This window comes from Leucoraja erinacea, chromosome 15 (genome assembly GCF_028641065.1).
Source record: "Leucoraja erinacea ecotype New England chromosome 15, Leri_hhj_1, whole genome shotgun sequence".
Classification (NCBI taxonomy): Eukaryota; Metazoa; Chordata; class Chondrichthyes; order Rajiformes; family Rajidae; genus Leucoraja; species Leucoraja erinaceus.
Window position 1 is genome coordinate 25,296,596 of NC_073391.1, and position 22,271 is coordinate 25,318,866.

Genomic DNA, 22,271 nt, shown 5'->3' on the forward strand with positions numbered 1-22,271 from the left:
TAGGGAATGATTGGACTGCGGCGAACCAATTTGCATTCCACAATGGCAAAACGTTTCTATGGTTATTGTTCCATTTAATAACATCGCGTGGAATGCAAGATAGATGTTAGTCATGGCAAGCAAGGCTGGGTGAACGGCGGGCATTAGCTGCGAATTGGGCAGTTCGTTATTTTACCGGACAGCATTCCTGTTCAGACTTGAGATGTTTATTTAGTGTCGCCTGAAAAAATCTGCTTCCAGATGCACAATTCGCAGAATTCCTCTTGCTGGAAGATTAACTCATCGAATGTGATAAATGCATACTTGAAACTATAGTTTTAATCACCTTAGACAACGGCTCGCGCGAACGCTTTCCCCTTGAAACTATTCACTCCTCATTTCATCATTACGATAATTTGCAAATTCTTACAGGTGCCCAGAGTGGAGGCGGCGTGACTGAACTGTGACATTGACCAAGGGTTACAATGAAATTGACCGGGTGTGAGCAGATCAGTTTCACAGAGCCTAATATGTCACTCATACATCCAAAGTCCGCCACTGCATTGGTTTTGGCGGGAGACCTTAACACTTTTTTTCTTGCCTGCTCATTTCTCAACCGCTCCTTCAAAAATACCGAATTATTTCTAAACCGCGTAGTAAGCAAAGTTGCGCTCGTACTTGTCTACAGCTTGTCGTCCGCTGTTGATATTGAACAATAAATAATAAATTTAATCAGACGCTGCATAACCTAGCTGAACTTTTTAAAACATTGATGTAAACGTATTCAACTCGCCAGTGGCGCTGAGATCGATTGATATTTGTTTCGATAATATACTGTATGTGTTTCAATGTTAATCTGAAGGTATAAAAAGTATTCATTTTAAAATAGTTTGAAAGACATGAAGCGCATGCAACATTTTACAAAATATTTAAATTAAGTAAAATGCAAGCCGCAACTTTTCAGTTTATTGTTCATGGCACACACAACTTAAAAAAAAAAACAGGACGGAAGCTGGGACTATTAATTAACCATTCGTGACTACAGTTTAATCTAAACTCAAGTCTGAAAAAGTTTGTGACTGATTAAAATTGCTTGATTAAATCTGCCTTCAGTACCACCCAGAGCGGTTCCGGCACGGTGTGCGTCACAATTTGGATACAGTCTGCCTGTCCCTGATAGACGGGGAAGAGTTACAATAGCTGTCACACTAAGATGTACAAACACGGTGACACCAAATGCACACGTACTTCTTATTTGCAAGAAAGTTGGTATATAAACGAATATACACAAACGTCGTGTACCTTTACATTTAATTACGCCAATAGCCTGGCAGACGAAAAGTGTTGTCACACATGATGAGAATCATATAAGCATGTTCTATCTTCCAATGATCATTCACGCCCGCAATCCAACTGGCGCATTCTGTAAAAATAAAGTATTACAGAGTTAACATTTGTGTCCTTGCTTCATTTGTTCGGGCATATATATCGTTACATATACTTCGCCTAAGTCATTTCGTAAAGTAGACAACAGTGCTGGAGAAACTCAGCGGGTGCGGCAGCATCTATGAAGCGAAACGTTGCCTATTTCCTTCGCTCCATAGATGCTGCCGCACCCGCTGAGTTTCTCCAGCACTTTTGTCTACCTTCGATTTTCCAGCATCTGCAGTTCCTTCTTAATAATTTTGTAAAATTCTCTTTTGTAAATATTGTATCCTAAATTCTACCCTTATTTCCTTTGGAGCTGGCCGCACGATTAATTCCACGGATTATCAGAATAATTTTGATTATTATTATTATTATTATTATTATTATTATCGTTGAGCTAATAGGAAAACGAAAAACATTTTCAATCGGGCTTTCAACTTAACATTACATGTGTATTGTATAGGACGTCGTTTTTTGTGGTCCAGGGCTTTCATTTCACAAAATAAATGATCTGATATGCAAATGTAAATCCATGAACTGCACTGACCACACAACAAACATAATCGCTTTCTACTTCACATCATAGAAAGCTTTGAAGGTCTCTGATCTGCACTAGGTACAACTTCAAGGCCTCTGATATTGTTACCATGCAGGTTTCTTAAGGTTAAGCTGGAAAATGTTCCAAGTAGCCGTGTTAAGAACCATAAGGTCATGGATAAGACTGCTTTAAAGTGACATCGTGTGGATAAGAGAGGAAATAATTCACTTTCAATTACTAAAATATACTTTATTTCCTAGCACACGTGTCGCCCAAGAGGCGTGGTCATTATAAGTTACAGTTTGAATTGCTTCATAAACGGACCGTAGAATTAGGACTATTTTGCTGGAAACAATTTGACGCACATTCCTGGCTGTTTTGCCATGAACACTGAGTCCAGAGAATATCCGCAGGTGTCAACACACCCATGACAACAATTTACTGCAATTGAAATTGGTGCTAACTCTGCTGATGTGAATCAGTTTAATGACATCTTACTCACTACTTCTAAAAGATCGGATGAAAAGCGTACTGATATTTTTAGGGGTGGTTAGACAATACCAGTCAAAACTGCTCGGCCAGGCACAATTGGTGTATTTGTCACGTGGCAAAGCAGGAAAGTAACGAGTAAGCATTGTTCCATTAGAAGATATATACTTGTCAAGTTGTTTCAAGTTCGACTCGGCCTAAAATGCCTTACCAAAAATATTTAAGTGAAACATATGTTTAAAAAAAATAATAATTGATGCTAGGGCAATGACAAGTTCCGTTAAGTTTTATTTAATCACGTGGATAGCCCAGAAATTGTGCTTTAGAGCAGATTATACACACGGTTCTCATTGTGTTAATATTTCAGTCTCTCTCCGCCAAGGTCCAAATGCTATTGCGCAGAAAGCAGTCGGAATATTGTAAACTAGAATCCCATAAATCTGTGGGAAATGGTATGTGAACCCCGGGGCATCTCAGGAAAGGTTACTTTCTGGATCCCCCAATGATTTGTGTACATCTTTCAGCAGCTACGTGGGGGAGGGAAAGAGAATAAGGACAATAGAAGGAGACATTGATCATGTGTGCCGGATGAAACGGTCCCACTAACTCAGTGGCCTACAGCTGCAAGAATGTTCTTCTAGGTATGGCCATAATGGTTAGAAATTGAACTTAATAGTCGATGTAAAGAGTGGAAATAGTATTGATTAAACTAATCTGAAAGAATAGGCTGTCAGCCCTACTTTGCTCGAATACTAAAATATGTAATCGGCTGCAAAGTGCCTTGGGAAGTCCTAGGACGTTATATAAACATAGGCTATTTCTATATTACTGAAGTAAGACATATTTTCACCCCCACAGTGGTGGAAAATATATATTTTGAGTAAAAACCGATAATAAGATTGGCGAGTACGCGCTGGTTTGGCTTTTTAGTGCGAGTGCACACAACGTCGGTACGTGGGTTGCACCGGGAAATAATACTATTGTTGACCGTGCTTTAAATAGTGGGGGTAATTGGAAATCCTTTGCAAGGCAATCAATATCCAAGGTGACGCTGAGCGGGGTTAATCTCTCAATATTAATTAATAATCTTTAATTAAAAAAAAGAAATTTGATTTCCGACCACAGGAAGTTGCAGTAACATATCAAAGAAGAAGCATGATAGGGGGGGGAGGGTGGTGGTGGGGTGCTGGTCCCACGGTGAAACCGAATTTACTGTCTGCATTGAAGCTGCAGCGTTCAAAATTTATGTTTTAAATAGTGTCGAGTAAGTTGCAATATGACTTATTGAGATGGAATTTTAGCTTAAACTGTCTCACAAAGCGCTGTCTTTAGAATTACCTATCGACAAAGATCGCGATCAGTATGAAAAATCAGTATGAAACCGCGCTTTAGTCTCTCGGTCCACTTCGGGAAGAGTTTGGGAACACTTAAACTGACAGATGAATAAAATAGAAACCTTCATGAACGCTAGCGACATTAACTACATGTTTAACTACATGTGGGTATTAACTACATTTTTATACAGTTTTATAACTACAAAATGTGGTTATTAACCCAAGACGCACTAGCTTCTCATTTTCACCCTACAAACAGCTTACAGTTTCCTTTATCATCGCTACCCTTTTTGCATATCTTTCATTCATCGTTCATCTCTCCACATCACCGTCAATATCTCTCGTTTCCCTTATCCCTAACTAGTCTGAAGAAGGGTCTCGACCCGAAACGTCGCCCATTCCTTCTCTCCAGAGATGCTGCCTGTCCCACTGAGTTACTCCAGCTTTTTTGTGTCTATCTTAGGTATTAACTGTGTTCTCCGACACGGGTTACTTAAGGTGAGACGCTCCATGCTGTGTTCGCAGAACCCATATGTAGCTGCTCGTTCCTGTTTATTGAGGACTGGTGGAGATTTAAAAAAAAAAGAAGCAAACCTAGTTCTGCTTGGGAACTGAATCCGAGCCACAACAAGGTATGATAGATAATCGGCTGTACAAGAAGTAACAGGCTGGTTGAATTTAGAAAAAGATCAAAGTCCCACCTCCGCATAAGGTGCAATTCCCACATTATGACATCGTATGGCCAAGGTGCACATACAATTAAACAGACTTTTCCAATTGGATCCTCCCAATATAAACTGCAGAGAACTTATGATGGCCAATAGTGCTATATAATACTGACAATATCTCAAAATAAACCTCAAGAATGAACATTATTGCGGGTTTACAGTTTTTAAATCACAGTCAACGTTGGATACCTACTGCTGCTTTTACAAAGCGCCATTTCCAATTACATTGAATGTTTTGCTCTCCCTATAGCCGGTCGCTCGGGTATTCGGTCAACACAGTGTTACACGCCACTCCTCAGCACTGCCCTGTGCATGCCCCACCAACATGAATTTGGTCAACCATATGTGTCATGTTTAATACAACATAAAAGCAGCCACGTAGATCTCCGCTGCATTTTTAGGGTATTTATGCAATCTCCCAGTCTTTTGGTAATGGTGCACATTTGGAATGATCAACATGCACACTGATCGCACGGCTAATGAGAAATGGTCAGTTGAAGTATGACATGCTTTGCGAAGTCCACGGTGAATGCGTGAAATTGTAGTTTAGATGTATAATTGGAAGCGTGTTGCGGCACCACTTTATCAATCTCTACACTTTCCTGGATTTAATTACGCGGTGAAACGGACACCGTGCAGGTTATGCAAATTATTTGACTATGCAAAACCATCACTGATTTTCTTTTAACCGACCTAGAAAACGTTGCGCAGTTTGAATATTTTGAGAATAAATGTATTTAATCCCATTCCCAAAACACATTAACCAATTTAATTCGGTGCACGTTGCAATATTTTTTCGAGGAAGGATGGATTTAATGGTTGGTGTAAAATAAAACAACAAGATCACTCCAAAGTGTCATGTGTACATGATACTCATACACACAGAGCTTCGGCAGTAAAAATTGCACTTGGAAGCAAAATCACGGAAACTATGTAGGTTTGATACTGTTTTCTTACCATCACTTTCTTTGGAACTACCGGACCTACATGAAGTTGCTGTTACATGATTCGCCAGAAACTGTGTATCAACAATAATAAAATAGAGCATTGCAGTTTGAAAAATATTTCGCCGGCACTTTTGATTGGAATGCCAAGAGGTTACTGCACCCTTTTGTTTCTGTGTTTAATATGGCATGTTTTCATCGCCAAATGAATGCAGTGTATATTTCGAAAGGGGTTTTTTTGCCGTAGAAAACACATCGTGATGAAATATGACCGTGCACGCAAGAGGGCAACCTATGTGTTTTTGCACCTAGCGCCTGTTGATATCTTCTGCACATAAACAATTGAACATTGCCACTTTAAAAGTGATCATTTGTGTTTTGTTTTACACTAAACGTTAAGCCAAATATTAGTTCCACCCTTCCTTGGAGAATTATGCACCGAATTAATTTAGTTGTTAAATTAATTGGAATCCTTACGAAATGCAAAGCCATGAATACGCGACAAAAGAGAACATGTTCATAACGCGTGTCTTTGACCTGAAATATTAACTCCGTTTCTCGTCCACAGATGCCGCCTGGCCTACTGAGTGTTCTCAGCATTTTCTGTTCTTATTTCAGAATTCCATTTTTGTTTTCATTAAATGAATACCTCAAGTTGGGTTATGGGGTAGAAGATTGCAACCTTCACGTGGTCCGCCCTATTTCGACGAATGCAATCAACCTGGCGTGCACAATCAAGTAAGATCAAATAGACCAAGTTGTCCTACAACTTTAGGCTGTGCACGCCATACGCAAGAAGAAAAATAAGGTTCGGTTATTTATTCGTGATGAATCTTGCATTTGGCCTGATCTTTTCAGTTACCACAATTCCACCTTTTCAATATAAAAGTTGATAATGTTAACCTCAATACAAATAGCTATCTTGTAATCAGTGGAACACAAAGCACAATAAAATTAGGTAAGGTAATCAAGTAATTATTTAGATTAAGGTCAGACATGGTAGCAGAAGACTCATATTAACCATCCGGGGCTTAAAGAAATACGCCTGGATAACTGAAACTTTATGGGATCATCGTATGGGAACTAGAACTGCTTGTATTTGAGTAGTTTATATATGTATTTGTTATTATTGTCTCGTGTACCAATATGAGAAAAAATACCTGCTGTCCAGGCAAATAGCATATGAGAGGTCCAAGCGTCTGATAACAGCAGGAAAGAAGCAGTTCTTTAACCTGATAGGACATGCTTTCACACTTCTGTATCTTCTGTCTGGTGGGAGAGGGGAGAAGAGGGAATGGTCGGGGTGTAAATGGTTCTTGATTAATTTGTCTCCTTTGCCGAGGCAGCGTGAAGTGCGGATGGCATCGATGGCGGTGGGGGTGGGGGTAAGAGTGGAGGCAATTTTGCGTGATGGGTGGGGCTGTGTCCTTAACCCCTTGCGATTTCATGCCATCTTGGGCAAGGCAATTGGCACACAAAATCGGGCGCCTTGGAGTACTTTTATTGCGAAACAATCAATGTGCTTTGACGAGAATAGATGTTGATGATATTTACACCTAGGAACTTGAAGATCTAGACCATCTCCACTTCAGCATCATTGGTGCAGAATGGGGCACGTATTCAGCATAACCAACTCCTTCATTTTGCATACATTGAGGGAAAGGGTCTTGTCTTGACACCATGTTATTAAGCTCTCTACATCTTTCCTGTACTTTGGGTTTGGATTAAGATCCGGCCTACTACCCGAAAAGTGAGTGACAGAGGAAATGATAGATAAAGAAGTCTGCGATTTTCCCCAAGTATGTGTGTTAATTTTCCACTGCATGGATCACAGCCGATAAAATTAAACACGACACACTCTTGCTTCATCATATTGACTACTATTCGTATAACTCAAAGAAGATGCAGGGATTGCAGAATGATATGGAAATACATAATGTATGACCAACATGCATCAACACATCTTAGCATAGATTAATTATTGAAGACGTTTCACTGTAGTTTAGAACTGGTTTTGTGTGATACAGTACTTTGATTTAATCATGTAAGAATGAACTGCAGATGCTGGTTTAAACCGAAGAGCTGGAGTAACTGAGCGGGACAGGCAGGATCTCTGGAGAGAAGGAATGGGTGACGTTTCGGGTCGCGACACCCATTCCTTCTCTCCAGAGATGCTGCCTGTCCCGCGGAGTTACTCCAGCTTTTTGGGTCTATCGTCGATTAAATATGTGATGCTTGGTCATTTTTATCGGGATGTAACATGTTAAACCACTAGGTGGCAGTCTGCACAAATATATTAGCAGAGAAGTCAGACACCACAGGAGATATAACATCACTTCTGTTACTTTAACTTTGGACTGAAAACACGTTGCCTCTACACACCATAAGATGTGCGACTTTAAAACGGAAGCCATTCACAATAATTTAATGGGCATTAAGATCAGAATATGGTTGGGAATTATGTTTTGCCTCGACAACAATTATCAAAGCTACTCATTTTCCACATTAACACATCGATATAGCTGCGAATGCGATACACCTCTATGTATGAAAAATATTAGATAAAACCAGTCATTTCCCCGTATATACAATTTAATGTTTAAAGGATATATCCGAGAAAATAAATTCGATTATCTCGAATACTAAAAGTGTCATTAATGTATTTCAATGCTGAATTATTTTTTTTAATAGAATCGAATTAGATTTTTTTTTTTGAAAATTTTAACTGTCGGTATCATTCCTTGGCTTTCAGCTTGTTAAACCAATGTTGTGTGAATCTCTTCTATAAACATACTGAGCATAAAGACACGCGAGTAGCTGTCCACGGATCCTTAATGGTAGCAATTCAAAGCAACATTCTGGGTTCTATATTCCAGAAAAGATCTGATTGAACTTTTGAAGGTAAAGTGGAGGTTCGTGGGGATGTGGGCTGGATTGGAAAATGAATTTAAAAAAACAGGCTGAGACGATTTTCTTGTGAACAGAAGGATCTGAAATGAGATTGGATTGAGACACATGAAACTGCACATGCAGGAACCTGGAGCAAAAATAAACTGCGAGTGAGAACTCAATGGGTGAAGAAACATCTGTGATGGCAAAGGGATTGTATACGTTTCTAAGGATCGGATTGAGGTGCATAATATTATCAGGGGCCTCGATAAAGTCACTGGAAGGAACCCATTTTCCTTTGCAGATGGGTCAAAAATCAGGAGACATGGATTTAAAATAATTGGTAGGGGGATTAAAGGGGAGATGAGGAATTTAATTTCCATCACAAGATATTAGGGCTCCGAATCTTGCTGGCTGAACCATGGGTAGAGGAAAAAAACACTCATCATATTTATAATGCATTCTTAAGGAGCCGTGGTCTGCAAGGTTCTGGAAACTGGGATTAGGTTTGGAACTCTGATTCAACCAGCATGGGAACACTCATCTGAATGACTTCTATCTGTGGTATAATTCTTCTGTGATTTTCTTTCGAAATTACGGTACAAAACAACTACTTCTTCTGTTTCTTGACTTCATTTTTAATTACCAACATAAAATTCAAATGTCCAATTGGTGACAATACTCTATTGCTGTTTTGGGAAGTAAAATTGAAAATTTATAGTCCCCTAATTAGTTTATAAAATGTTCAAATATAGCGCTCAAGCATTATGATACATGTTCGTTCGAAAGGCTGCGGATTCATTGGATGGTGTTCATTTATGTATCGTCAATAGGATTCTGCAGAGTTTATATTTTATACCCAAACAGCTGAGAGTTACATTTGTACATCATCCGAAAAGGTATATGTCTACATTGTGCTTATGGTTGAAAACTCAATTTTTTGTTTCAAAATTGATTTAGTTTACTATTTTCCCTATGTTACTGCAGATGAACTGGGTGACAATTGAGCGGCTGGTGAGATACTCATGTGCATAAAAATATAGAGGTCTGACCATCACTTTCCATGTGTGTTTGTGTACCTGTTTGGCCGCGCGCGCGCACACGCATCGCAGACTTAACCTCAACAAGTAAATGGGCGAACAAGACTGTACTACAATAGTACCTACTAATTTATGTGTGAATATTCAATTGTGAACAATTCATTATGCTAAATTGAAATAATGCAAAGCAATTATATCATGAACATGAATTGGCCGATTTTGGTTACTGAAACTGGCATTTTGAAACACTGAAGCGATCAACGTTAGACGCGGGTTGAAATCCGCATGTTCAGGGTACCCCTATTTATGATTAAAACTCGAATTTAATTCAGGGACATATCAGAAACCCATAACATATGGCACATGTTGCACATTGAAAGGGCCAAATAGTTCGGTTGCACGAATTCAACACGTTCTCACTGAGCAACGACAACAAAAACGTTTTTCCCTCAAGACCATAACCCATTTATCTGTATTCACTGTTCCACATCTTCATTAGGTTACACTCTGCGTCCTGTTGAAGCTAGCTTTATAATACGCTTTCTTTGTTTTAACAACATTGCGCTTAGCAGTAAACGCAGGCAGACTTTCAAGAATGTAAGATAAATTGGACCGAATACTAATTCAATCTTTCCAGGCAAGTTCACAAAACTCTTTTTTCCCCATGGTGGAACCAAGATTGATTTACTTGACGATTACTTTTTCAGTAGTTCCAGGTTGATGGCAATTTGACGGAATTAAGAACATAAAATACTACCGGCGCCTTCAAATGAAGTTGCAACGGTGATTTATGAGAACAACAATCTAATTCTTGACTGAGGTCACTATGAATACCCATTAACTGACTTTCCAGGCTATTATTTTTGAATAATGCCGTTAATATCTCCACATAACTATTAAGGTTGCACAATCGCTTTGGATAACTTTATAAAACTGCTGTTTAAATATAGGCTGTCCAGCAAAGGCTCCTCCGTGGACACACGCACCTGAAAGGCTTGATAGGGCAATATAATGCGCGGTTAGTACATCATGTCAGAAATACTCGCTCTGCTTTATCTTAACCATAAGTAGAATTTAATCAACAATCCAACATGTAGCGAAGAACGTGGGCGGCAGAAAGGTGGGGACGAGAAGATGGGTGAGAGAAGGCGAGGAGAGCGAATGCAGAGGAGAGAGAATAAATAATCAGCCATTTGGTGGTCTTCTAATTTACAATATTTCTGCAATATTTCATCTGAGATTTAACATACGTTTCGGAGTCCTCACATTATGAAGATTGTCTACGATGCCATGGAAACTACATGCACATCTGTACAACCCGATAATAACAGTTTAATATTTATATACAGTTCAAATATAGAGCATATTTGGCTATTCTGAATCAATAATGAACATTGCAGAGATAGATTGACAACATTTTTTCCAAGTCTCCCAAATACGTCACAAACTCTGCCCTGTAAACCTTCAATGCTTAAATGTAAATTGGTAATGGATTTTAAAGAGTGTTAAGTTAAAATTAAAATACACCCCTTAGCCAAACTCAAGTTAGAAACTAGACAGATCTTTACACAATAAGGGAGCGCAATACAAATGCTTACTTAACTCTTTCCTTCATCGCAATGATTTGTGTTTGCCGGTGGCAGTTCAGATTTTAGATGGAAGAGGTTTTGTTTTGATGCTTGCTGTTAAAACGAGTTTAAAATGGCAATTACTATCCGATTGTTTCTGGAGAGACGAAAATGCGAATTAATATTCTTGCTCTATTAAAACCATGCAGAGTCATCACTTGATTTCACAGGAAGTCCCTTTACAGCGAGAAAGGGTTGATGATGTGATTATGTGATAGTCTTGGACTGTTTATGAAAATGATCAGTACCACTTTTCTACCTACTTTTGCCCGAGTATGATCGTTTGAATAAATGAAATTCCTCTGTCCTGCAACGAGGGACAACTTAATGCATTTGCATTCTGTTTAATTGTTATGGTGGTTATGGATGAATTTGTTGGCAGGATATAGTTGAAATCTACATGTCATTATCTATAAATTCAGGACGTGATTTTGAAACGCATTAAAGCAATATTTCTTGTTGGATTCGAAGTTTTTTCAGATTTTCTCTTGACCTTGGTAAGTAAACGTAAACTAAAGTGTGGCACTAGCCTGCGAATGGGTAAGTAGTATTAACAGTTATTATATAACAAGCAGAACAGCCTTCGCTTTGTTTCTGAATATACATCTAACTCAATTTGTATTAACTTCTGAATTTATGGCAAAATGCAGAAATCAAGTAGGAACTTAGTTTCACAATATCAGTACTGTACTTCAATTCTAACCATGGATGAGGTCAGTCAGAATACATGAATAATTCAAAGCAATTCGCTACGATTTATATTAGACACTTCGGGATGAAATTAAAGCATCGTTCCCCGAGCGCTCAAAACCAAACTGAACTATAAAGATGCGGGATTAGATTGAAAACTAGTGTGTGTATTGTACTCCAGAACTTCAAACCGAACTCCACCGCAGGTGTAGAAAGGTCTTTGATGTGGCCCACCGGTCACTTTTACTAAACATGAAGTAATAATTGAAAGTCTGACCTTAATATAATGGAAATATTTTCTAACTGAGATAATATGGAAAGATATGATTCAAATTATATTTAACCACATAACAGTGAATTCCATTGTAACTATGTTTAAAAAAAAGGGCCATTCATATAGATTATGTGAATCTTGCCCATAGGTAAGACTTAAGACATTGTACAAGCGCTATCTGTGGTGATTCGGTATTGAGGTGAAAAAAGGTCTGCTTAGATTTGTGTTATATATAACTTCAATAAGGGTTTAAAATTCTCCAGGAAGGAAACGTGGGTGTAATAGGCTAGGCATTTCTGAAGGGCCCCATTCACCTATTCGCATGGAGCAAGAATTGAATGAATTACGGTATCGAATATTAATAATGTGGGAATAATCTCCTTGACGTCACTCTTGCTGCGTTAATAACACACAAGAATTAAAAAAAACCCCGCGATATTTAAAACATTTAGCGTTGAATTGCTGCCCTCCCTTGAATCGCACCAGCCGTCGAATTAACGCAGTCATGACAGTGCACAATGGGACAGCGTGCACTGTACTTTCTTACTTTAAAGTGCAGATTGTCAACGTACCAAACCGCAGTGTTCACCCGGCAGAAGTGATAAGCGATCCGCTTTACAATATATGCAAGGTCAAATTCTAATTGCTACCATTCAATATTTCCGATGACATCTGATAAAAAAAAACAGCTACTGAAAGTCTGATTTCCCCCCCAAAAAAACATGTATGCAATGCATTTACTGTCACCCGTAAGGGGAAACCTCCCTGTTGGAGTCACTCAGCGCATAGACAGTGGGAAAAAATGAAATCGCCGATTAACAAGATGTTTCCCCATTTAACCTTTCACCCTAAATGAATTTGGCAAATACCTGTTTACAGGGTTCTCTTGAATGATCGAGAGTGATACTCAGATACTGTTTTTAATTATATATTGAAAGCAGCCCGACCTATTAACACACAGCAAGAGAAAAGGACATGAAAGCGCCCAGGAACCACACAGACTGCGCTGAGTCGATATAATTATCTAATAGCATAATTCCCCTACCTGGCCAATAGAAATATAGAGATTCAGTCCGAACAAGGTCCCTGGATGCGAGGCAGCAACTAAACCAAGGAACGGCCAGACACTAAGGGAGACTGCGCACTTTTCATTCCATGCCGATTTAAATTTTGTTGTTTTTTGGAATCATTTTTTTTAACCCCCCCCCCCCCCCCCCCCCTCCCTCCCCTCTAATCCTGCGTTACTGTTATATATTGTGCGATGCGGAGTAAATTTAAAGAAGGTTGCCACGTGAGCTGGAGAAAATTCAAGGAGCAGATTGGAAATCCACGCTTGCAAATCTGCTTCCGCAAAAGTTTCGCTTCTGTCTTTTTGCAGGAAGTGTTTATGTGCAAGAACCTCCGGCAGTTCCAGTTGGGGTTTTGTCACGGGTTCCTGCCGACCATCTATTCCATGCCGGACGGTGGAAGTGTGAGTGGCCGGCGAGGTTTTATTCACCCGATGCTCTGCTCCATTCCGTACGGACGGAATCCGCCTCTCCGGGTTTAAAGAGCAATTGACGCACTTAAGAGTCTCCCCTCAACCTCAAGGCGAGTAATAGCGACCAATCATCAAGCCATTACAGGGCTTCAGTGGAAGCTGTTTATGTGATATCAGCACTAATTAGCTCATGAACTAACAAGTCGTTTGCACAACTTTCCAGCCGTGTGATAAAGTGACCGCATAGATGGATTGTTCCTGGACTATGTGGCCACATCGCTTCTAAAGTGTTCGCGGACCAACTTTTAATGTACTCTTCCTCAATCTCAGCAGTAATACTTTTCTTTTGGGGGGGAGCATCGCACAACCGCCCATTTCTCTCTCTCTCTCTCTCTTGCACTGAGGATATACTGACTGGCAAAACCATGTTCCAGCCAACACCTAAGCGGTGTTTTACCATTGAATCTCTAGTAGCCAAGGACAGTCCACTGCCTGCTTCGAGATCAGAGGAACCTATAAGGCCAGCCGCCCTCAGCTATGCGAACTCTAGCCCCGTCAATCCATTCCTGAACGGCTTCCACACCAGCGGCAGGGCAATCTACAACCCGGAGCTGGTGTTCGCTGACGCGGTCTCTCATCAAACCAACACGGCAGTACCGGTTCACCCAGTCCCTCCACATGCTTTAGCAGCGCACCCTCTTCAATCGTCCCATTCTCCACATCCCTTATTTGCATCACAACAAAGAGATCCTTCGAGTTTCTATCCATGGCTAATACACAGGTACAGATATCTGGGACACAGGTTTCAAGGTACGTCTGATTTTAAAGAACTGATTTTGTTGTTGATTTTTTTTTTCGTTCTCATGCCGTCGATATGTTGCACAGCAATTTCCTGCCTCCCCCCGCTACCCCGTGACAGATTCTATATTTACGGTTTCTCCGTAGCGCAGCACTTTAATTGTAGTCTTTAGTGAAGGAGACCGAAAGTTTGACGCAGGAGTTTGCTGTCGGGCCCTTTTCCATAGCTCGGCGGAATAACTGCCCTGCTTTGAAAGTTGCAGAGAGGTCCTGGTTGTAAATGCCGAAGATTCAGAGGCCGTACGTGGCAAGCAGAGAAGCGGTCGGTGCAGGAGCGGGTACATAGGTAGGGGATTGAAATTGTTGGCGTATGTACTGGTTGCTAGATTTAGCCATGGGCAGCAGCGTTTGCAACACACGGCAATGTACTGCAGCGAATTCGCGCCGACTGTAGAAACACACTCGCGGGCGATTTTCATTTCGTTTGTGAGTCAGTCTCATGACTAAATATTGAAGGGCCGGGACCCGACGGCGAAGTCTATACAGCGCTTGCAGCCTGGACAAAAATGCGGATTTCCATAGGTCTGGCGGAATCGCCATTCTTGCATCCCCCCCCCCCCCCCCCCCTCTGCATGTGCCCTCACATCCAAGTGAATTATATATATTTTTTAAAACGGTCTGTTGTCCCAAGTGGAATTGAGATGTGTGAGTTAGAAGAGTTATTGCATTATTTTTCAGGTTGAACGATCCTTAACGCAAATAAATGCATTTGAGAGTAAACTCATTATTTTAATCGGTTTTTAGTTTTTTGTCCTTCGTGGAGCAGGTTAACGAGTTAGTCTTGATATAGTGGATAATAACTGACAACTATATCTTACCGTTGAGATTTGGTTGTGTTGTGATAAATATATTTTGTATTTTGGACTGTCTGTATTCGTTCGGATACACTGACAGTGGTGTATAATGTCCGCTCGATGGATTCAAATATGTTTATTTGAAGGATGTTATATTAAACGAATTCAACAAAATTAAATCGAAGTGCAATTTTAAAACATTAGAAAGGTAGCGGCTATATCCTTTACGCTTCAAAGTTTACATTGCGGTTTTGAAGCAAATAACTTCGCTGCATACTGGACTCTGGAAACTATAAATGACTTTCAAAACTGCTATTCAGCAGCACGATTCAGTGACATTCAGAAACCAACTAGTCCTCTTGTTGATTTCCAATTCCAATTCCAATTTTATGATTCTCAGGAAACGAGACTAGTCCGGAAAGCTTTTTATTGCACAATGCGCTCGCCAGGAAGCCCAAACGCATCCGCACGGCCTTCTCACCGTCTCAGCTGCTGAGACTCGAGCACGCCTTTGAGAAAAATCACTATGTGGTGGGCGCAGAGAGGAAACAACTGGCCCACAGTCTCAGTTTAACAGAAACTCAGGTGAGAAAACACGATCATTGACTGCAAAATTCTTCGGTTCGGTCGAATGGTTGCGTGGCCGAGTATATTTTTCAATATGAACTAACCATGTCTGTACTCGTAATATGGAAACTAAATCTGGTTCTAAACACGCAGTGGCAGTCGTTTTTTAATGTATCAGGATTCAGAGAGTTTTCACTGAATTTTTAATACATTTTTAACGCGTTGCTTTATAAGTGAATGGAGATTTATTTAAAACTCGACTGAAACCACGCAAGAATGGCGTTCTGATCAAGTAGATTTGTACACGTTACATTCTGACAATTCCAGGCGCTCTTCTGCAACGGTTTGCTGATTTTTAATTTCCCTAAATTGCTCATTGAAATATTTATCAAAATAATGAGGGGATAATTATGCAATTTTCACGGCGTTGATCACATACAATTAACGTTTAGTGCCAATAGGTGATGTTTAGAGATGAACATTGCCATTCATCTATCTGGCCGAGTTCCACGCTGCTGCTGATTGTAGTCGCGAATATTAAGAGCCGCTTATTTTGCCCTTTGGGTTTTGTTTGACATCCATGATGTTTGGGATCCTCGGTGCTGCCACTTAAGAAAAAAAACGGAGTCGCCGAGAAGTACTGATGACATCTGACATTTCACGTCCCGTTGAATATTTGCACCCAATCATTTCTGTCAGCAAGCTCTTTGCAGTCCCGAAATCTTAATGACAATTGAAAAGTGGAGTGTGCGCAGGTACAACATAAAGAAGGTGCAAGAGATTTGTGTAGGAAATAGGACGAACGCGGGCTCACATTCTGTAAAAGTCTGTGGATAAGCTTCATTTTTAGAAAGCTTTGTGCTTTTCAAAATCGTCACGGGCAAAACATTGAGCAGGAACAAATAGGTGGCCTTCTCCATTTGCTCGTCGAACAAGGGAGCGGTCAGGCTTAATTTCCTATTTAATGTGTTCTTTAAGGTAGCTTTGTGTGACGGCGAATCGATGCTGGCTGGGTGCTTTTGTCTGGGTGGCGGGCTTGGCCTGAACAAACGAGATCCTTTTGGAGACCAATAGCCTCCCCCTCAATTAGGGAAGAGAGAGAGAGAATGTTGTTTTGCATGCTTAGACGAACGGGCAAGTGATTTCCAGCGCAAACCCGTGTGTGTGTTTGACTGCTTTATATACAAGCACACTGAGACACCGGTGCACCAATTTCTTAATTAACCTGGTATCTTAACGTTCTGAATTTCAAATAATATCTCCGAAAAGTACGCATCACCTGTGCGCTTGCTAAGGCAATGTAAGAAGGATATAATCCCCTTCCCAAATTTTAATACTAATACAATACAATACGTTAATGCGAGGTTTATATCGATTTTAAAATACAAACTTGGGGGAAATTGCAGACATAATAATCATGGGCACCCGTTTTAAAGTGGAAGCATTGATCTTGTGAAACTGATCGTGAAACGGCTGTGTGTGTGTGTGTGTGTGTGTGTTGTTTATTGCGGAGTGCAGCCCTCTTCGCTCGGTGACACTTGTGTACAACTTGGCCACATCGCAGTCGTTGAGTGGAGATGTTCGAGTTGGAAAACTGGAAGGAGAATTCGAATTGTTTTGATTTTTTGATTTTTCTTTTTTGCCAACTAATTTGCAGTCAGTGGGCGCCCTACAACATGGGAGGCGAGAGTGCAAACAATACAAGTGTTTGTCCGAAAATTCTATTGCTGTAAAAACGCATGAATGTAATGGGGTGGAGATGGCAGTGGGTTTGGTGGGGGTTAGAAAAGGGAAGGGTGGAAGGTCAGCAGAATAGGTTCACAGTTCGCACTGGAGGATGGCGTCTTTTAGCCTTTATTTTATATAATTAAATTAACACAATTTAAACATTCTCCTCAACCCTTCCCCGAGCTAATAGTTACAGTAGAAAATTCGTGCATAATATTATTGCAGATTATTTTTTAATACTCAGCCTAGAACATATTTGTTTTCTTTCAAGTTTTATTTGGACATATATATATATATATATATATATCAGCCTATATATATATATATATATATATATATATATATATATATTATATATATTATATATATATATATATATATATATATATATATATATATATATATATAATAATACGTAAAATGACAACAAATCTCTAACCGATGGACCCTGAAAAATCCCAAGCGTCAGTCATAATCAAAGATGACGTGTTTTTATTGAATCGCACAATATGATTCAGGCCCCGCTGAAATGTGTATGCGAATATCATTCACTGTTTTATTGTCCAATTTTAATGGCTAATTCAATAGAAACTTTTGAAACTTTTTTTCAGGTAAAAGTGTGGTTCCAGAATAGAAGAACGAAATTTAAACGGCAGAAGTTGGAGGAGGAAGGGACAGATGCACAACAGAAGAAAAAGGGGACCCATCATGTCAATCGTTGGAGACTTGCGACCAAACAGTCGAGCCCTGAGGAGATCGATGTCACCTCGGACGATTAGAACTGCAAAACAAACAAAAAAATATGTCAAACTATAGTGTTACTTTCAAAAACAGCAAGAGTTGCTGTTGTAGAAAAGGGGAAATAAAAACACTTCATCCAAAATGCAATTCCTATGTCGAGACAGCTGGGGTAAGAAGTCCAAGAGGTGGCACTGCGCGTACCGTAAACTGTTCAGAGGCAGTGATCAATCAACTCCGGACAAGAAGGTTGACAAGCGGACTTCTCCATTTTATTGTAAGGCAGTTCGCTTTCACGCGTACTTCCAATCCAATTCCGGACTTTTTGCACTTCCGAATTCAAATTATAAAGAACTGAATGGAACAAAAATCGAAAACCCACACCTGTTTCACAAACTTCAATTGCATGTGAGCCGCTCATGAAAAAGATGGATTACTATAAATACAAAAAATGCGGGACTTTTTTTTTCTTATTTGCTTTGAGAGAGGTTCTGTCAGCTGTGTGCTTTTTACAGAAAAATTGCTGTTTAAAAAAAAAAAACTCCTGTTAAATAATTATACCTTCCGGCGTCGACGTGATTGTGATACGGCTTTGAGGTAGAAGTGCTGCGTTTTTGATGTTCACCAAACCAATAAAGAAAGTTAGAAATCTTCCGATTTAAAAAAAAAAGACCAGAATTTTGGTCCTTTATTTAAGATAAGAAAAGGGTTTTTTTTTTCAATTAAAAGAGAATTCCGGAGTTTTCTTTGTTCATCATTTTGAAGTGAAAACAGAATTCCCGTGAGGTGACATGGTTTGGCTGAACTTGCTTGCAAGTTGCCACAACAGGACTAGGAGTAAAAGTCATTGGCTATCTCTGGGCGGCTGTGGGTCAACAAAGCACTGAGCTTGTTATTATTCCGTGTTTATTGCGACACGAAAGTGAAAGATGTCTCTGCAATGTCTTCTATCGAATGTAAATAATTGTGTTTGTTGAGTTTGTTGCAATTCTAATACATTATACTTCCAAGAAGTATGTCATTGTCATATTTTGTCAATAAAGATTTATCCATTTGCTGCTCAGAGTAATCAAAGTAGTGAGGCATCTATGGGGTTTTTTCAAATATGAAAAATCAAAATGACCTATCTCCGGTTCATAATATTGGTTGTTTTTGTTATCTCCTATAATTCAATAATTGATATATTATTGAATCAATTAATCCTTCGAATTCACAATTTTTTTAAAGCCATGTCAGAACGCGATCTTTCCTCCCTACCAATTGAGTTCGCAAAGATACAGTCCCTACTATGCATTGTATTACTAAATATTATATTAAGGGGCCGGTAATGACGGCTGATGCTGCATAACTATTTATTATTATTTTTATTTGCGTGAGTTTTGAAATTGAATGGTATATTTTATATATAAAAATTGAAGGTGTCTCCCGCGATTAAGTTATTAAACAAATGTCTACGTGATTGGGCGGAATCCAAATCTTCATTGTTTTGACGTTTTTCCACTCGTGCTTTTTTCATCATTTCGGGAGATAGAGATGCACAAACAAATTAAATTGTCGGCGTTTGACATGTGGCGAAACTGTACCGTGCAAGAAAGGGTATAGAATTTTATTAATTTAATTGATATCGCAATTAAAACTGTAGCATTTGAACTGTTTGTAACTAGATCTTGACTACAAAACGGGTTTCTGAACCAGGCAATGTTTTTCATGGTTCATTTACGTTTCATCCTGATAGACTGCATTAATCAGTTTTATTTCCATTGACAGAAACCTCGTCTGCTCTGTGTAGCTACAAAGAGTCCTGAAATCTTTTGTGCAAGTGCAAATCAGTTTAAGCAATTATCATACCAGGAATACGAGGAAAGCGGAGGCAGCGCCACTGGTTCGTTTAATCTCTTAATCCGCGAAGAGAGGGAATAGTTTGACATAACTCAGGACAATCTCACTCGTCGTCACACTGTGATATGGCGCAGTTACAAAGCGCAGGAAAAATAAGGGCTTTGTTTTAACTCGTGTCTCTAAATTGCACAATTAATTACTGTCCACACGCGTCCTCGCAATGGGGGAAACAAGGTTTGTAGAAACCGATAGCAATGCAAGCTCTCGAGTGCAAGGCGAGGTAATAAAACGCAGTCATGTTAAAGGCTAATGTACACGAAATAAGATTTATTTGCACATTAAGCACAAAACGCCAAGTGTATGGACAGTCAGAGTTTGTGTATTGCAAGTGTTCTGTTTTTCGCTGCCCTTTTTACTCTGTTCGGAGTTCGCAGCGATTCGCGATATATGTATCCAGATGGCTTTGTAGTTTAAGATTTGCGTACCTCCCCCACACACACACACATTTTTCTAACATATTCCATTTTCATTTTCATGCCACGATTCAAGCCATTGCTGCGACGCTGTGATTATGTCTTTACTGTTGGACCATTTGATCAACAATATGCGAGGTGGTCCATAGTTCTTCAGTATAAAGCTTCGCACTTAAGAACAGCGTGGTCGTTTTCCTAAATGGTTTCCCATCTGGATCAGGGGGAAAAAGGAGCTTCGTCTTGTGCTCTACATATACTTAGCAGGAAGAACGTAAAGCGTCCTGCGCAGTAACAGCAATAAATCTTTTGAGAATACCATTAGCTTTGAAAAACCTAAAAGCTTTATTACAAACCGAGCTTTGAAAATAGGGGATTAGGAGGCTGAAAAGGTTCCACAATACTTAGAAGAAAAGGTTTCATGCTAATGAGGTTAATGCCCTTTGTATCGCAGGACTACACAACTTCATTACCCGCTATCTCAGCGTACACCAAGCGGCGCTGAGGACTCGCCTGCCGCTGAATACACATGAGCTTTCCCTGACCGGCTAAAGAAGGATTTTATACCAGGTCTGTTCAAACTAGATAATTATATCTTTTCAAGTCGGAATTAAGATAAATAACTGGAGGATACGCGGCTCGCCTTGATCCTTGGAAGCAAATTCGGCGCACTTTTCCTAAGCATCGAGCAGTGACAGGCCAGTTATCTCATTAGAAGTTTCGCTACCTTGCCCCGCTGATTCCATTCACTCATTTTAAAAGAACAAAACAACAACAAAAACTGTGCACTGATTATACATCGTGATCTGGATATTAAAAAAAAAAATACTACCATTATACCATTCCTGATCATTTTCTTCCATGTTCCAAGGTGTGAAATTAATCGCGTTGAGACTCACAATACTAAAAGGTCGTCATTCTTAATTCCATGTTGGTATTGTTTATGCGTGTTGGCGTGTTAAATCATCTATTCTTATTGAGCAGTCATAGGATTACTATTGCCATTAAAATATGAAATTGAATGGGTCGGTCTGGTTGAGGTTAAAGGCATCAATGTTCATCATAGTTACGCTGGATTTGGAGGTGAATATTAATATATATTAATAATATATATTAACATATATATGCGTGCGTGCTTGTGTATGTGGTAACTGCCGCATACTCTACAAGCACGCTTATATGAATACTGTACCTGGTCCCTAGGGTGTGTACGTTCTCATTCATGTAGGTAGCTTCTTTATTGCATACATGTCGATTTAAGGATGGAGGCGAGAGTGCTCCTCTCTGCTGTAATGTGCCAATGGTACATTTACTGTAGGCAGCCTGAAAGAAACCGATGAGGTGTAAACGCGTCTTTTAAACACAACTTCCAACATCACTACATATTTAAAACTTGCTAAAGATTTCGCCGCGTTTTATTTGCTAATGTAGTGTCTCCTGTACATTCACTCCTAAACACAATAGGGGCGTAAAGCAAGATACCACTTTTCAAATTGCCTTTCAATTGAGCGTGCATGCAACCAAAATACCGCTTATGTGATGACTTAAAACTTCTAAAAATGATTTGATTTACGATTTCATTTTTAATCTCTTGGTTCCCCTGTTCTCGTTTCCTTTGCTAATTATTGTCAAGCACCCCAAGCTTAATTTATATCCGCCCCGCACTGTAAAACATCACGGAAATGAACATCATGACTATAAACTTTGTTTATTGGTATTAAGGAATGCATTGCGAAACTTGCTCATGAAGAGTGGTTCGTTAGAAAGTAATTTCCCTAACATTCTGGCGTCAGTTTGATGCTCCTTCTGTCTTCAGTCAGAAACCCAAACCTTGTT

At 39.6% G+C, this 22,271-nt stretch overlaps 1 protein-coding gene and 1 long non-coding RNA gene across 7 annotated transcripts in view; one reads left to right on the forward strand and one right to left on the reverse strand.

The window, feature by feature from the left end:
• The window catches only part of LOC129704062 (uncharacterized), a 56,478-nt gene extending 42,944 nt beyond the window's left edge, over positions 1 to 13,534 (reverse strand). For 2 of the 5 annotated variants that reach the window (XR_008724676.1, XR_008724675.1), the window contains exons 1-3: positions 12,831 to 12,971; positions 10,968 to 11,094; positions 1,282 to 1,402 (exon numbers count right to left, since the gene is read on the reverse strand). This is a non-coding gene — a long non-coding RNA (uncharacterized LOC129704062). Of the gene's footprint in view, positions 1 to 1,281; positions 1,403 to 10,967; positions 11,095 to 12,533; positions 12,777 to 12,830; positions 12,972 to 13,006 lie in introns of those variants that run through there. The other 3 variants (XR_008724678.1, XR_008724677.1, XR_008724679.1) reach the window with 3 other exon arrangements.
• A 23-nt stretch (positions 13,535 to 13,557) lies between these two features.
• Positions 13,558 to 19,200, forward strand: emx2 (empty spiracles homeobox 2). Of its 2 annotated transcripts, XM_055646930.1 has the most exons (3): positions 13,558 to 14,251; positions 15,494 to 15,678; positions 18,000 to 19,200. In XM_055646930.1, the coding sequence occupies exons 1-3, from the start codon at positions 13,750 to 13,752 to the stop codon at positions 18,165 to 18,167; spliced, it is 855 nt and encodes a 284-aa protein (XP_055502905.1). In that variant the 5' UTR covers positions 13,558 to 13,749; the 3' UTR covers positions 18,168 to 19,200. The 2 variants fall into 2 exon arrangements, with proteins under 2 accessions (XP_055502905.1, XP_055502906.1); XM_055646931.1 differs by lacking the exon at positions 15,494 to 15,678 and having other exon boundaries at positions 18,000 to 18,166.
• Positions 19,201 to 22,271: the final 3,071 nt, after the last annotated feature.